A 16199-nucleotide genomic window follows, 5' to 3' on the forward strand; every position below is an offset into this window, starting at 1 on the left:
TCACCTGGTTGATCTCATGGGAAATCTCTGAACTTAAAGGAGGTTGCTCACATTCAGCATGCTCAGGTGTCTGGAAAGATAACCCTCATTTATAGCAGGTACTTCAGTAGGAATAAAGATTTCCGTAGGGGAGTGGGAAAAGCGCAAATACAGTGTAATTCGTTCTGTACAACTCCCTCTCTGTGCTTTAGCTCCTATCATGGCAAGTCTAGAGCCACAATATTTTAGTGCTGCTACTTCAATGAAACACTCTCAGATATATTAACAGTTAACAATATTTTCCTCTTTATATTCCAGATCTTGTTTTCTAACATCGAAGACATTCTTGGTGTTCACAAGGAGTTCCTGGCTGCCCTGGAATTTTGTTTACAACCAGAACCTCAGTCTCAACATGAACTAGGAAATGTTTTCCTAAAATTTGTAAGTACAATGACTTAACGCTATCTGAAAATGCAGTTTCCTGTCATAAGCTCCCATGCCTCTTAGCTAGCTCTAATCTCTAAGTCTTTTAGCAATACTATGACAATGTGTGTCTTGTATGAAAGTTGTAGGTAGGGTGGGAAAAAAACTTGTGAATGAGGTTAGAACAATGGAAACCACTTCACACTAAGCTAAAAAATGAGGTATTTTTAGAAACTCTTCCTTTTCCCATTGATTTTTTTTCTTCACACTCAACCGATCACATTTTGTTTATGTGAATTTGCTTTGTTCCCAAATGTTTCAGAAGAGCTGCACAATGAATGAATGAATGAATGATTTTTGCGCATGTTTTAAAATTTAAACATTTTAAAAGCTCAGTGATTGAATTAAATTAAACCAAAATTTAAATTAACAACAAAATTAAAAGCAAAGACATCATTTAGAGTATGTGTGCATGCATTTATCCATCAGTAAATGGAAGGTAGTGTGAGATAGCTTGTCGCTGAAATGCAGCACAAGTTACAACGCTCACCCTTTTACCATGGAATAAATGAGTACCTGCATTCTGTAGCCCAAAAGGAAATAGAGTTTAGCTTTTGCACTCATAATGCTAACTCAAGAATGACAGAGACACAAAATGCAAAGTAGTCATACAATCCAAACTCAGTCTGACAGTTCCAGGTTTTTTAGAACATTTTGACAAGTTACTTTTGTGTCATTTGACTTCATGCCCGATAGTTGCATTATTTCCTCTTCTACGTCTGTGACATGGTCATGTGTGCCAAGCAGACTGAGTCAGACTCAGACTGCTAGGTTATCCAGGAAAGCACAAACCCATACTAAGGGTCATGCAATTGCAGTGTATCTTTCTGCCATCGCTTCTGTCATTGTAATTTGTTCCTTATCCTGTGAAATTCTTCCTGTGTTAAGTTTCTATTTTGTTTTTAACTTAGTCTGATTTTCAGTCATGTAGAGCATACCATGTATGCAAGATCAGTTATTATCTACACCTAGTTACAAACTGGACTGATTTAAATGCATAATTACCTAATTTACATGTATACTACTTTGAAATTGCACATTTTTTTCACTTGGAGCAGCTCCCCTGAGATGTCAGAAAATTAGAAAGCATGTACATAATAGCTGTTTCTTCAAGTTCTTATTAACTGTGCTAAGCCACAGGCCAACTTTCTATCAAAATACATTCTATTATGTTCTTGTAATCAAAATTCATGCTCTCATTGTTTGTGAGGTTTGAGTGGACATCAATTATACAGCCATTTAGTCCTCACAAAGCTTTACCAACTACTCCCCCCCTTTAAAATTTTTATTTATGCTGTTACAATTATTAACAGTGCCAGGAAATGCTCTAGTGAGACCATGCCCAAAAACTGTGTCAGATATGAGGACTGACTTTCAACTGCTGAAGAACATACTCGTGAACTCAGTTAAAGCCTTGAATACTTACTAAAATAATCACTTACCAACAAGATATGCTCTACTAATGTATTAGTATTCATTAGCAAGGGTATCAAAATTAGAGAGCTTTTCAAGTGATGCTGTCAAATGATGTAGTCTAGAGTTGCACTGAATAACCAAGAAATGTTAACATTCTGTCACTTGGCTGAATTCAAGCCTGATTTCTGTAGTCATTGCTAGTGTTTTCTTGTATAAGAATATTTAATTTTGTGGCTTTGTTAGTTAAAATTATGTAACATTCCTTATTTAGCAAACTTGCAACAATAGAGGAGTTCTGAAACTGTAATGCATAGGAATGAGTGCTCGCCCCTCTTTTGATAGGGGCAGTTTGACAAAGATCAGCTTACATTGCTCTCTGTGGAGTATATTGCACATAATGTGCATGTCAACTGTTTTATGATCCCATAAGGAAGAAGCAACTTATGCAGAAGGAAGTAAAACATATCTTTGATTCAGAATATATAGAAAAAGCTGGTCTCATCTGTAATTACCTTAAAGTGTAGGAATGCCATTAGGAGCACTGTGGTACCTCAGGTCTAAGTAAGTAATAGTCAACAAAAGAGTATCAAGACAGGAGGATGAGATGAGCATCACTGTGGGTCTTGGGGAGTGGGGGAGATGGGTTCCTGTCACAGTGAAGGATTCCATAGTGTGTCTTCAGCAAGTGACAGTGAGGTGCCAGTGGCAACTATGATTTTGAGTGAGTCTTCAGCTCCTTTCTGCTCGGTCTTCCAGAGCTTCATTTCTCTAATTTGGGCTGTTCGGATAAAGCAGAGGCATTCATAAAAAAACTTGTGCCTCAGAAACTGTACTTCTGAAGGTGCTTCCATGATGTTGAAACAATGGGTTTTTTTTCAAATGACATGCAGTATTTGCCACCATAAGAAGCCCTTGCAGCATGCTTGAGATCTCGAAGAGAAAAGGCCAGCTATTCTCTTCCAGTGATGCACTCCACCTATGTGGCTGAAGAACTTTTTTGAGTGCATAGTTAGCCACTTTACCCAGCAAAAACATGGGTAACATATTTGTTTGGTCTTCAGTTTTGGGTAAGATTCTCTTGTTACAGCATGCTTAAAAGAAGCACCCTCAGTGCTACTTTTTCACTATCATCAAATCATGGTGTATCCTCAGGGGAGTCTGCAGCAAGGAAGTGACATAAGGTCTGTGAATCTTGACTGTATCAGTGTATCTTATATTATGATCACCCAGCAAGGTCATTCTTAGTCCTGATTATGAACCCAGTCCTTGTCAGCAGCCAGATGTTAGCACAGGTGCTTTTCTGCAGAAACTCAATGTTAAAAATGTTCATAAATTTGGTGGCTAGCTTGAGAATTCTTGAAATACTGTTTTTCCTAAACACAGCATTTCTTAGTGATGCATGTTTCCTGTAAATTCCCTTGTATCATATATCCTTGAGAGATCCGTGGATTGCCCATGTAGAACTGCACGAGATTGCAGCGTTTGGGTCTTGTTCCCGAGATCTATGTATCCTAAATTTCCTAGTCTTTGTAGACCCAACTCTTTTCCTGGCTTCCAGTCCACTGATCTTGAAGAGAACACCACTTTTGGTTGTTATGAGCATCTAGGATTAGAGTTGATCTAGTCATAATAATGCTGGGACAATCTTTCCTGGATCTACAGCTCAGAAGGATTCAGATCTTGAGGAAGACCTGAAGCAAGCAAGCAGATTTTGCAAGGGTTCCAAAAGAGCAATCATTGCAAATAGAGTTTTTGAAGAGTGTTAACAGATGATGAAATACATTGGGGGTGAAAAAATGTTTTACTTCACAATACAGACATTGTTTGCACTAGTGTACTCTATTTAATGAGATGATCATGAGGAGTTCCTAGTCTGATGCTTGGTGCTAGTTTCTTTTGGAGCTTTAGTTCAATATGTCCATAGCAGACAGTGAAGAACGTACTGATTCAAAATTGAATCTGCAGCCTTAAACAAAATGGCATGTGGAGTGAGTCCTTAACATCAGAAATAGCATATACACTGAGCTCAGAATAATCACACCTCATCAACATAGGATCTTTTGTGCAGGTCATGAAAATATATGGCTGTCTGCAGAGCAGAGGCACAGAGAGTTGACAGATGCTTCATTTCTGGTATTGCCATATTACAAAGGTCTGGTGACATAATACCTAGAAATTTGTTGGAGGGAAACGTTATCTTCTCATTTTTAGGAGCAATGTTGCATAAGTGATCAGTTTTACTACTGAAGTCCTCAGGGATCTTGTTTTGCTGAAAATCATGTCTTCTGTTTTGTTCTGGTTTTTCATGCTGACAAAATTGGTTTCAGCCTGCTTCAAAACAAGGAAATGCCATACCTTGTTAAGAGTATGTGCACATAAAATTGTTACAACTTTCCAAATGTCTTATTTGCCTTTTCTAGCCAGAACTATTTTCAAATTTGCACTAATCTGTGGGCAGGTCCAATGGACCCAAAATAACATATTTGCAGAATAAACTGTTGGTTAAAGACTTAACTAAACTAAGAACAGCACAGATTTATTTCTGTCACCCAAAATCAGAAGGTCTAACTATGAGTTCAGCAGATTTGCTGAGTAAGAAGGTGCCATTTTCATGTGGTCACATCTCTGACCCTAATTGCACTTTAATACAGAGTAACTGCAGGTTCGGAATTCCTGGGCCATCATCTGTAATTATGTAACTGATAATTTCCTCGCCAGGGGATGGGAGGACTGAATGTCACCCAGAGAGGAAATTAAACACTTCAGACACCAAGTAATTTAAAGCATAGTTCTCATATTTGTGGGTCTCATGCATGAAGGACAGCTGGAAAAGACTTGATGAAAGCAGTGTGGTGTGTGTATAATTATTCTACTGACTTGAGCTTTAGCAAAAGGGATTTTGTCACGATCTAAATATAACCTCCCAAAACTCCGGGCACTCAAAGCTGCAGTCAGAAACCTGAGCAATGACATTTTGTGTGCATTGATGTAATGGATGCTGTCATGTTAATGGTTACTATTTTTAGTTTCAAGCATGCTGTTTGTCTGAATCGAGGGAGTTGAAGAGAAGTGAAAGGAAGAAATATAGGAGAAACTCATATATCTGTATTCTCATTCTGTAACTCTCCTGTTTTTTTTACAATTGAAAACCATCCCATGCCTCTCAATTGTCTCTTTTCCATTGTGCTACAGACTCAGCCCTGCCTTTTCCTGCATCTGGTGGTCAGAAGCCTTTGTTTCTTTTCAGCTTCCCAGTATTAAACTCCAGTACTAATGTGAACAGCTGTAGATGAGGGATAAAAGTCTTGAACATCTGCATTCCAGCTCTTTGCACCATGCTCTTTGTGGCTGTTGCTTTGTTTGCTTTGTACCATTGTTGTGTTCAGGCATACATCTATTTATTGTCCTTTCTTCCATTGAAAGTACAAGGAGGGGGGAAAAAAAAATCATCATAATAGCAATAAACTAAACCCAAAAGCATTTTACAGTCTCTGAGTGTGCACATCTAGCCATTGAGCATTTGACCAGATGTCAAGTTCTCCTAAACTGATATTAATACAATTTCTTTTCCATGTGACAATAGTGAAAAGAATGGCCAGGGAGTGCAGCTGTATTCCCAAATATTCGTGTTACTTAACTCCTTCAGCTGGCAGTAGTTTTTTGTTTGGATCACTATGGGATGTCTTGTAAGTAGCTAGATGCTGCAAATATCTTCAGATATGACAGGACACTCTATGTCTCTGGAGAGTGCTAGGAGTCCAATCAGACTCAAAAAACTGAGCTACTTAGTTCTGGGGAGATGAAAAGGTTCAGACACAATGTTTTCAGGCTCGGATCCTAAATAAAAAATTCATGATCTGAATACCACAACAAATTCTGGAGGGCATTGTCTACATGGCATGGTGCCCTGAGATGCCAGGTCTGGAGGGCCTCATTTATTACCCCCAACAGAGTGCCACGATAATGCATCTAAATTACTTTTGATATGCAAAGTAGCTTCTCTGACTACCTCTGCATGTCACTGCATTGTGACATAGAAGCTGACCTGACCTAGGATAGAAACTGCTATTGTGAGAAGCATCCCCAAAAGCTTGAGTCTTTTTGGCTTCAGAGACATTCAGCCTGACTAAAGCCTAATAAAGTCTCTTGACCTCCTTTTTATTCCAGTGAGTGCAATACTGGAATCTTGTAACATAGCTGGTGGAAGTTCAGCCCTTCCCAACAGCCTTGAAAGAATCAATTTGCTCCTTGCCTTGGAAATAGTTGTAACTGCTTCTTTTGTGAACCATTTCAATGTTTAGAGATATCTGATATTTGCCATGGGTTCAGCATCTCTGATAATTTTAGTTAGAAGATTTGTCTTTAATTCTGGAGATCAGCAAAGCAGAACCTGGTGCTGCCAGCTGACCCTTGATACTTACTTAACAGGCGATTTCATTCCACTGCATGGGCTGGTGGGTGTGATGTTCTAGTATAAGTACCTCTGTCTAATTGTGAAGCTACCTGTCCTTTCCTTAAATTTCTGTAATAGGTTGATTATTTTGTGCATATGTGATTATGTTCTTCCACTCAGGGAGACTGTTATGGACTGCTGATCCACTGTTAAGTGTTGCATTGAAATAGTGAAGTCTGCTGCTAATTTCAGAACACAAAGTGAACTGGCCAACTCACTGGAGATTGGTTCTCCCTCAGCAAGGAGAAAGGTTTCTGTTGGGTTGCTTTGTGGTTTAATTACTCTCTAGATCTCTGAGCTTCTTCCAGGCCTTGTTTCTTCCCAGCTGCCTCTGTTTCTTCCTCCTGCAGCAGTAGTTAGCACAGCTCAGGAATGTCAGCCCCTTTGCTCCTGACTTTAGTCTGCTCCTGGCTACTCTACTGGAATATTCTGACACACAGACAAGTCTACTTGAGATCGCAAAATCCATTCTTACAGCAAGGGATATAGTATTTTAGTGATGCACTAAGACATAAGGTGCTGTAAGTCTTTGTACTCAGAAAGCTGATGTTAACTTAAAACAGAGTAAGTTAGGAATTAGTGGAACACCTCTATACATTTTTTGCATTAGAAGAGTATCACGTGTTTCATGTAACCTGTAACCCCAATGCACTCTGAGTCCACCCTCCTTTGTAAAGAATTCAGCATCATGACTGTGGCAGAATAGTCACTCCAGTTTTGTCTGAGTCTATAAGTTACTATGTTTTTCCTTGCAGAAAGACAAATTCTTTGTTTATGAGGAGTACTGTAGCAACCACGAGAAAGCACTCAGACTGCTGATGGAATTGAACAAGATCCCAACAGTGAGAACATTCCTCCTGGTAAGCACTTTCTCTAGCACTCTTGATTTAATGATATGACTTTGCACTGTGTTCATAATAACCCTTTGGTATCCCAGGAACGCCAGGCATTTTACAGACATTACCCATTCCAGGTATGCAGCACTTAGAATGGACAGATATTGAAATCACTGGTGAGTTCAGGCACAGAAATGAGCACAGCCCTAGTAACAGTGGGAACAGGGAACATTATTTTTTGGCTTTTTTTTTATTTTAAAGAAGCAACGGAAAATGTGAGCAAAAACTGTGAAGAGAGTAAGGCACTAAGTTGGCAGCAGGGCTGTGACTAGTTCCCTGTGGAGCTGATTCCCTGCTCTATTCTCTGCCCAATTCGCCATCTGCAGGCCCACCACAAGAATGTGGCCTGCTTCTGACACCCTTTTCCCCATGAGTCCAATTGTGGGCAAGAAATGTAGTCTGATGAATTGTTTTGCTGCGTCATTGCTGCTTGTATCAAAAATGACTCAACTCCCCATCCAGCTCATGATGTATTAGTATGTCTGTTGGGAGGGACTGTGGCATACAGCCTTCAGATGCCTCTATATAGGCTAGGCTGGGGAAACAACCAGTAGACAGTACCTTTTGCCCAACATTCCTTATTGTTCTTTCTTTTCTTGGATGTTTTTCCTCCTAGACTTCTCGCCAAATGTGCTTGATTTTTTAATGTCTTGTTCTCTTGGCCATGGGTGCACGGCTTGTGGAATGGGGTTGGCAAGTAGGTGAGGGACTAATTCAGCACATTAGCTTTTTTTCCTTAGTAAGTTCTATGAGGTAAAGGAAAGGCTGTCTCTTTGCAAGGCACCTGCTCTTCGTTCTGTCTGCTCTTCTATTTTCCTTTCTGCCAAAGGTCTACTCTTTCCTAATATAGTGCAGCAAAAGCAAACTTCTGCCTAAATGTCTGTCACAAGCAAGGCCAGAGCATTCTTTTAGCCACAAAATATAGGCCTCAGAGGGAGCAGCAGGGAGAAGCATTCATGCTATTTGATAGTCAGAATCTCTTTGTCATGTCTGAGTTTTAATGAACCTTGCTAAACTATTTGAGTAATCAAATGACCTAGTCCTTGGTTGTGAATTCCTCTGGCTGCATCTGTTGAGGGAAGCTAATGAGAAACTGAAGAAACAAAAGTACGTGTAAGTATGGTGTGAACCATCCTTCCCAACATTGAATTACATCACTTCCACTGGATTGGCAAAAGCCCCTTGTCTGTGTTAGCAGCAGCAGCTGGCAAACTGATTGAGGCACATAAAAGATGTCCCACTGTCTGCTGTGGCTTGCTGCAGCACCTGAATCCAAGAGACTCAAAATAGCAATAAATATGGGAGGAGAGGCTACAATGAAGTTTCTGCTTTGCTGTGATTGCTGTAATTTCTTCCAGGCCTCCCTTCCCCACTGCCTCCTGAAGCCAATGCTATAATGCCACCATGCAGAGAGCTGCATTAAAATACAAAGCTTTGCTTGTGAGGATGGATTTGGCCCAATTGCCTCCTCATGGCCGCTGAACTATAGAATGTGGGAATGTGTTTGAAAAATCAGTAAGTGTTAAAGGGCAGTTTTGAGCCCAGAGCTAGAGAGAGGGCTGAAAGGAGAGATGGGAAGGACTGAATCACTCGAGACTTGGAAAATTGGACAGGGAGCATTGTGAGCTGTTAGCCAAGGCCACAGATCTAGAGTAGCCTGGGGAAGGGTTATTTTACAGATGATTGTCTGTAAAAATACCAGTTAGGACTAATGAGATTTATGTATGATGTCTATGAACATTCCTTGAAGAGGAGGACTGTTGAACTACAGCCAAAAACCCACTGAATTTCAGAGTGTGTCTGAGCCACAGAACACATTTCACAGGGGAAAGTGTTATCAGTGATGCCCCAAAGCAAGCACATCTTGGCTGAGCTGAATTTAAACTTCAGCTTCTGTTGACAGGGCAGGTATGTGACTGGGGTGATTTTTGGAGCAAAGTTGTCCAGGTTCATGGTCAATCATGGAAATGTAGACTAATTTATCTGAAATGAAGTCCATCTGAGCCCGCTGTGTCCTTGGCAGCAGTCAATAACAGAATCTTCAAGGGAATGAATAAAAAGCTTGTGGTGGGTCAGTATTCATTTGTCACAAAGAGATTACGGGTTATTATGACAAAATAAGGACTGCAGACTTTTATGCCATACCTGACTCTCACACACCTTCCATGTCAATCCTGAGAAATGAATTTCCATAATCTACTGAGAATCACAGAATGACAGAATCTTAAGGGTTACAAGGGACCTCGAAAGATCACCTAATCCAACGCCCCTGCCAGAGCAGGACCTCCTGGATTGAAGTAGTGTGTGCAAATTTATCTGGGAAATGTTTCTTCTGTAAGGCAGAGCCCCTCCAACATTGTGTGGACTCATTGTTGAAGTATTGAAAGGATTCATCAGTTGCTACTTCTGTTTCTCCACCTAGCATCTGTTTGGACTTGGATTTCTTTGGTGTATTGGTCCAATATTTGTCCCTTTTGTTATTGAAGGGTAATAATTTTCTAGGTAGAGAAGTAGCCTTCACCTTTGTTTGTTTGTTTGTTTTTAAAATGAGCATCAGAATTAATTAAATCTGATTGCCTTACATTTCATTGCCTCTTGCATCTCCTATCTACAGGGTAGCCTTGTGTTCATGTCACATAGGTTTCTTTGCTGGGCAAGAAGCAACATGTGCTGTGAGCAGTCGAGAGCTACAGTGTGCTGGGTAGCCAGCCAGTGCACCCGTGCTGTTTGTCCAGCTGGGCTTAGACTTAATGTTTTGCTAGAGAATTGGTGGATGTGATGTGATGCAGATGACTCATTTATTTCAATTCCATTTTGATTTCCTTCAGACATAAGCGTTGGACTAGAGTTAACTACAGGATTACTAGTTAGCAGGCTTTATTTTAGCTTTCAAGAGTTGTTTGGACTAACACTGCAAGTGTTACATAGTGAGCAAAGACAAATGGTCGTAACAGTGGTGGCGGTAGACTGGATTCTTTTAGGTACTTGTGCACCTAGATTTGCAGTTGTCATCATCTTGTTACGACATCTTTTGAGTCCCCAACTACACAACATTTCTGTGGGGAAATATCTTTCTACAAAGCCATTGTTATCTACAACAAATTTTCTTTCACTGATGTACAAAGAAACTTTGCAGGCTTGATGGCTGCATTTCAGGGGTGAATGAAGTCCCATTCCCTGTATCTTAGGTGTGGCAAAATATTTTCTGACCATGGTATGTTTTATAGGAATATAAAATCATGTCAAAGAGTATCTGAAAGTTTTCTGTCTGAGGTAACATTTGTTTCCTTTTTTGATTATAGGGTTGCATGCTTTTGGGAGGCAGAAAGACAACAGACATTCCACTAGAAGGTTATCTGCTGACTCCAATTCAGAGAATTTGTAAATATCCACTTCTGCTTAAGGTAAACTAAAGAAAGTATTTCTCCAGATGACTGTTTTATTCTTGGAGTGATTCTGCTTTTTCTTCAGCCCTGACTTCTTTTGTCACTACTGCCTTCCTGGTTTGCACTTCTAAAAGTTGGATCCTTTCTGAAGAAAATGGCTTTTTATGGGTACAGTCAAAAAGCTGGCTGATGCTGACAGACTTCTGTATCTTGTAATGGTGTGGATAGAAAGGGTAACTTACTAATGCCTTTTGACTTCAGTTCTCTTACTAAGACTTATGGGTGCTATTTCAGCCACTGCATGAAAACTGTGTTCAAATAGAATTGTATCAGTGTTCTGAGGGACTGGATGACTCTGGGGACTCTGAAGGAGATATATCTTTCATCATGAGATCTCTAGCTTGAGTGTGTTCAGGTCAGTAATGATCAAAATCCTGTATCATCTGACAGCTGTTTGGTGACTTGTTTGAAAACTGTTTAGTCATCTCAGACGAGTTCCCAATGGATGGATGTCATTGCAGAAATGACTGCTGCAATTGGCACTAATTGGCCCCCTTGCTAGTATTCTTACCGTAGGAACTAAAGAATAAAAGGCCTAAAAAGATGTAAGTTGTCTTGCATCCCTCCAGGTCAGGGCTGGGTCACACGCCTGCTGGGGACAAGGAGAGGGAAAAGAAGAAAGTAGTTTCTGAGGGAGCTTGCATGACTGGTGGCCTTGTGGCATGACTCTGTGGCTAGCAGCCATCGATCTTCAGTGATGGCAGTCTCTTACTCAATCAGAGCAACATTACTTTAAAAAGAATAATAATAATAAAAAAAGAAATTTATTCACATTTTTGAAACAGAGGTCCCTTCCTGAGTTGTGAAATAAGTAAGAATTCGGTGATGAACTGGTACTCTTGGATATGTCTTGGATAGGGCTGTCTTAGAGAACTACCAACCTTTCTTTGCACCACAGTGCCTCTTCTTTTTCTCATTTTAGTATGACTTTGATGATGAATCACCCACTGCTAGTTAGACCTGCCCAATTTCTAAACTTATTGGAAAACATGGTTATGAGTGGTGGTCTTCTATCAGTTTGGATAATTTCTAGACTTTGTATCTACTGAAAGTAAGTTGACTTGCAAATTAAAATATCTATTCTGTTTTTAAAGCTCTTCAAAAGTATTAGAATGGCAGAACCTGCTGTTTTCTTGCAATCTTAGGGCTTTTACTCCAGTGCCATGAGGATGCTGGCTACAGAACACACCGAAAAGAAATGCATACCTTTGATTACAAGGTAGTGGCATCATTGCTGGAATGATGTTTTGCTATTCTTCAGCTTAAGTCTTCCCTGTCCTCTGTACCACTCTAGGCCAAGTCTTTCAGAAAGTATGGGGTTCTGTATCAGCGATTGAAAGGCTCCAAATGGACCAGTTTATGTTGGTTTTTCTCCAATAATTTATTTTGCAAGGAGAATAGTAAATGAAAGGCTAGAGCAAAATAAATATTTCTAAACCATAATTCAGACTTTTCTAAGTTCAGTGGTTCTGGGGAGTCAATATCAGCCTGTGGAAATAAACTGGTGATTTTTACTTTTTTGCATGTGTACAGCTGCATAAGTCAAAAAGCCTGGTGGCACCAACCTCCCTTCTTTGAAAGCCAAAGTCAAGACTAATAAGTGAAACAGCGATTCTTGCCTTCAAGCCACAGTGGGGTAAAGATGAATTTGTCCTCTGATGCCAACACTGGGCCTGTCTTCTGGTGTGGGGACTCCAGTGTTTGGCTCTGGTGAGATTGACCCAGACCCATGTGTACTTGTTGAACAAACAACCATGAAGGGAGGAAATGGGAGGAGCTGTGATGAGGCATCTCATGATGTTGCATTGCATTCCATTTTTCAATGGATTTCTTTTTGTATACACACTTTCACTACTTGAAATTTCCTGCACAGGAAATAGAATTTTTACCAAAAAAGATGAGGGGGATTTTGTGTTAGGCAGCAAATGTGCGTCAGTCGGTGAGATTAGGCCATTACTTGGGGTTTTTCATCTCAGAAAATATCTTTGATCATTAGAAAATGTAGTTGATGCTGATTCTCAAAGGCAGTGAATTCATAGTGAATTGCTTGTATTCCATTCAAGACTTGTTTGATACTTGCTAGCATAAATTACTAGAATGGGCACAAATGTTTCAGATGTGGCAACAGCTAAGGGAAAACACAAGTTGATTCTGTTGGTGCTGACCAGGAAAATGCAACTGTCCCAGCCAGGGGAAAAAAAATGATTTAAAAATGACATAACCTTCAAATGAAGTGTTTGCTCTCCCCTTGCTACCGAACTGCAGTTATTGCTCCTGAAATAGCTGTTTTGTATTCATGGGGATTGGATCTTATTTTATCTAATTCCCAGGGCAAACAGATACTACTGTATTCCAGCTGATTAGAAAAGTCATAGACCAGACCTATCCTACTTTTCTCTTTTACTTCGTTTTTAGCAAGAGTTGGTGAACATCCAGATTTTCTGGTAACTTTGACATGACCTTATTATAGCATAATTATTTAGTATAGCTAAGTAGTTAGGGTTCATAAGATAGTATGAGCAAAGTAATTCAGACATGTCTGTGTTTGAAAGCCAACCTAAGCAGTAGGGCAAGGCACATGTTTAAAATACTGTCACTATTTTTTTGGTAATACCATGTGTGAGTATTCTACCATGGAGTTAATTTGGATTACTTAATTAGAAATAATATACTGGAATACATTTTAGACATATTACCAGTAATTTCCTGCAGTTAGTGATCTATGTGGTCTCATCCTCTGATGAAGCTATTTGTTTTTTTGAATTAACAAATGGTGGAGACACAACAATGATTCAAGTGATGGTGATGGATAGCTTCCATTTTTTGTGAACCAAACATTGCAGCTTTGGAGTGGCTGACTGTAAGAAGGGTTTTTTTGTTGTTTTTTTCAGGTTGGGATTCTTTTTGAGTTTTAAATTTATTGTTGCTTACTTTCTGTCTAATTTGTAAGCTTTATGTGTGATTTGAAGGGTGGGACTCAAACCTAGTCATGGTGTTTCATAATCTTTGTGCAGACAAAGATATCATGATAGTAAAAGATATCATGATAGAAATATTTTCCTCCCTAATACAGTTTTTGTCTGCTTCAGACAGGATGCAAGAAAATTAGTACAGAATGTGTTGGTCTGTAAATCAGTTTTAGCCTCAATCCAAAACCTCTTTATTATATTTTTCACTTTTTTTTTTACCTGCTGTGAAACTTCAGCAAATGATTTGAAGACTGTTTGGGAATATAAGAGTTCTGAATAATTGTTAGCAATGATCTTTATTATAAATTTTCCTTAAAAGTGAGGAAGAGGCTCAGATCAGCCTTGAACAAAATGCAGCTGTGCCTGCTGTGATGGGCATTATGATTTTGTAAGAAAAGAAGCAAAGGCAAATAAATGCACAGACCTTGAGAGCATATACTGTGTGAGTGACTTGAAACTCCAGTGCACGTAGGTACACTGGGAAGCTTGCTGTGGAAATATGTCTAGCAGAAGGTTTTGGATTAAGGCAGCTCTGTCTCACCGATAATAATTGTATCACTCCGTATTAATTAGTGTGAACTGTACTACCTAGGAGTAGAAGCAGCTGTTGTGTGAACCACTTGCTGAACAAAAATAGCCTTTTTCCCTTAATAAAGAGTGTTTATATCAGCAAGAAGAAAACCTCGGGGGAGTGGTGATCATGAGTTAATCATACCATTGGGGTTGAGGATTAGGAGCGGTCATTGCTGTCTCCTTCCTCCCAACACAGGAGGAATGTGCAGCACATGACAGCCGCACCCCTGCGGGCTCCTGATAGGCCAGAGCGTGTCACAGAGCTTGTTTCTTGTTTGATGTCTATTCTCTTAAGGAATTGCTCAGACTCCAGCCAGCCATGCACATTCCACCACTGATCCTTTAAAAATATCTCGTAATGTACACAACTCCATGGGCGATTTAGGGCAGTAATTGTGTATTGCTTCACGTGATGGGAGACTCATTGGCCCGAGGAGGGAAAGAAAAATCTGGGCTCGAAAACCTGAGTGGCCAGACTCAGAATCATATGGAAAGGAAAGGCCCAAAGGTGAGGCACACACAGGTTCTTAATAAATGCAGTGCCTGGACCTTGAAAGGGAGAGATGGGAAGTCAGTCCTGTGGATACAGAACAGGATGAAGGAAAGTTTACTTGCTGTCTCCCTCTTCTGCCTCTGCATTCTCCTTTGTTTAAAGAACAGAACCCTCTAATTGCCCAGAATTGAATGCATTTAATCTTTGAGGGCTTGATTTTTTTTTTTGTTATGAGTTTTGGGTTTTTGTTTGTTTGTGGGGTTTTATTTCCTTTTTTTCTCCTGAGAAAAGTGGTGTTGCTCTTAGATTCAAAACATTGCCTGGTTGAAATCCAACTCTATGTAGCACAACATTAAAAATTATATATACCCTACAGGGTTGTAAGGAACACTGCCAATTTATAAATCATACTTCTGTCTCCCATAGTCTTTATATAAAATCACAAATAACTGATAATATTCATGAAACTGAAACGTGTTTTTGTTACATTTTAATTTAGCATATGTCATAGATTTGATGGCACATAGAATATAATCTGTTTTACTGATTTATTGCTGCTTGTCTAGTCTTTACCCTGCAGAAACACTGACATAAATTACAAGTTCAGAAAAATACAGAATAGGAAAGCCATGCTATGATTGGCAGGGACACAGGTAGAGCCTGGTGCAACGTTTATTTTCTGGTTAATTTAAGTGGAAAATAAATTTTAATACAAGCAAATATTAAAAAATGTAAACTACAAATATACGACTCCTGGAAACATTAATCTTCACAGAATCATCCAGTCCAACCCCCCTGCTAAAGCAGGTCCACCTAGATCAGGTCACTCAGGAACGTGTCCAAGTGGGTTTGGAAGCCTCCAGAGAAGGAGCCTCCACAGCCTCCCTGGGCAGCCTCAGCCAGGGCTCCCTCACCTCACAGTTAAATAGTTTTTCCTTATGTTTTAATGGAACTTTTTGTGTTCCAGCTTTTTTCCCATTACCCCTTGTCCCTTCACAGAAGGATTTGCATTTGTGGTTGGGTTGTTGGGTTTTTTGGGTATTTTCTTAATTTGTTTGGTTTTTTTTTAAATCATGTTTTGGAGCTGAACTGTTTATTAACACAACTTTTGAACTGATATGCAGAGAAATACATTGTCTCTGCTATCTCTGTAGTGCTGAGATGTTCAGAAGGTAACCAATGGATGTATCTCTGAAGCCATGCTGTATGTGTGCACTGGTTTGTGGTGCAGAGCCAGCCAGCCTGGCAAGTGATGCTTTGCACCAGTCAGTGCACAATAGTCACATTCATTGCACAAAAAGTGATAAGCCACGTCTGAGTGTCCTCAGGAGAATAAAGATAGGAGGGAGGAACTTTTAAAATACAGAGACCAGTACATTTCAGCTGCAAAACATTTGTCTGGTTGTCAGTTTGAAGTATACAAACATTTGCTTTTGTGTGGCAAGGGAGGACGTGAGGAAGGATGAGGGAGACCTCTCACAAAAAGATCAG

The 16199-nt window shown here is 39.8% G+C and overlaps 1 protein-coding gene across 2 annotated transcripts in view; it reads left to right on the plus strand.

The window, feature by feature from the left end:
• The window catches only part of PREX1 (phosphatidylinositol-3,4,5-trisphosphate dependent Rac exchange factor 1), a 149071-nt gene that overhangs the window by 61157 nt on the left and 71715 nt on the right, over positions 1–16199 (plus strand). For both annotated transcript variants that reach the window (XM_062008779.1, XM_062008780.1), the window contains exons 3-5: positions 298–420; positions 7087–7191; positions 10530–10631. In XM_062008779.1, coding sequence (XP_061864763.1) covers positions 298–420; positions 7087–7191; positions 10530–10631 — 330 coding nt within the window. The remainder of the gene's footprint in view (positions 1–297; positions 421–7086; positions 7192–10529; positions 10632–16199) is intronic.

This window comes from Colius striatus, chromosome 16 (genome assembly GCF_028858725.1).
Source record: "Colius striatus isolate bColStr4 chromosome 16, bColStr4.1.hap1, whole genome shotgun sequence".
NCBI lineage: Eukaryota > Metazoa > Chordata > Aves > Coliiformes > Coliidae > Colius > Colius striatus.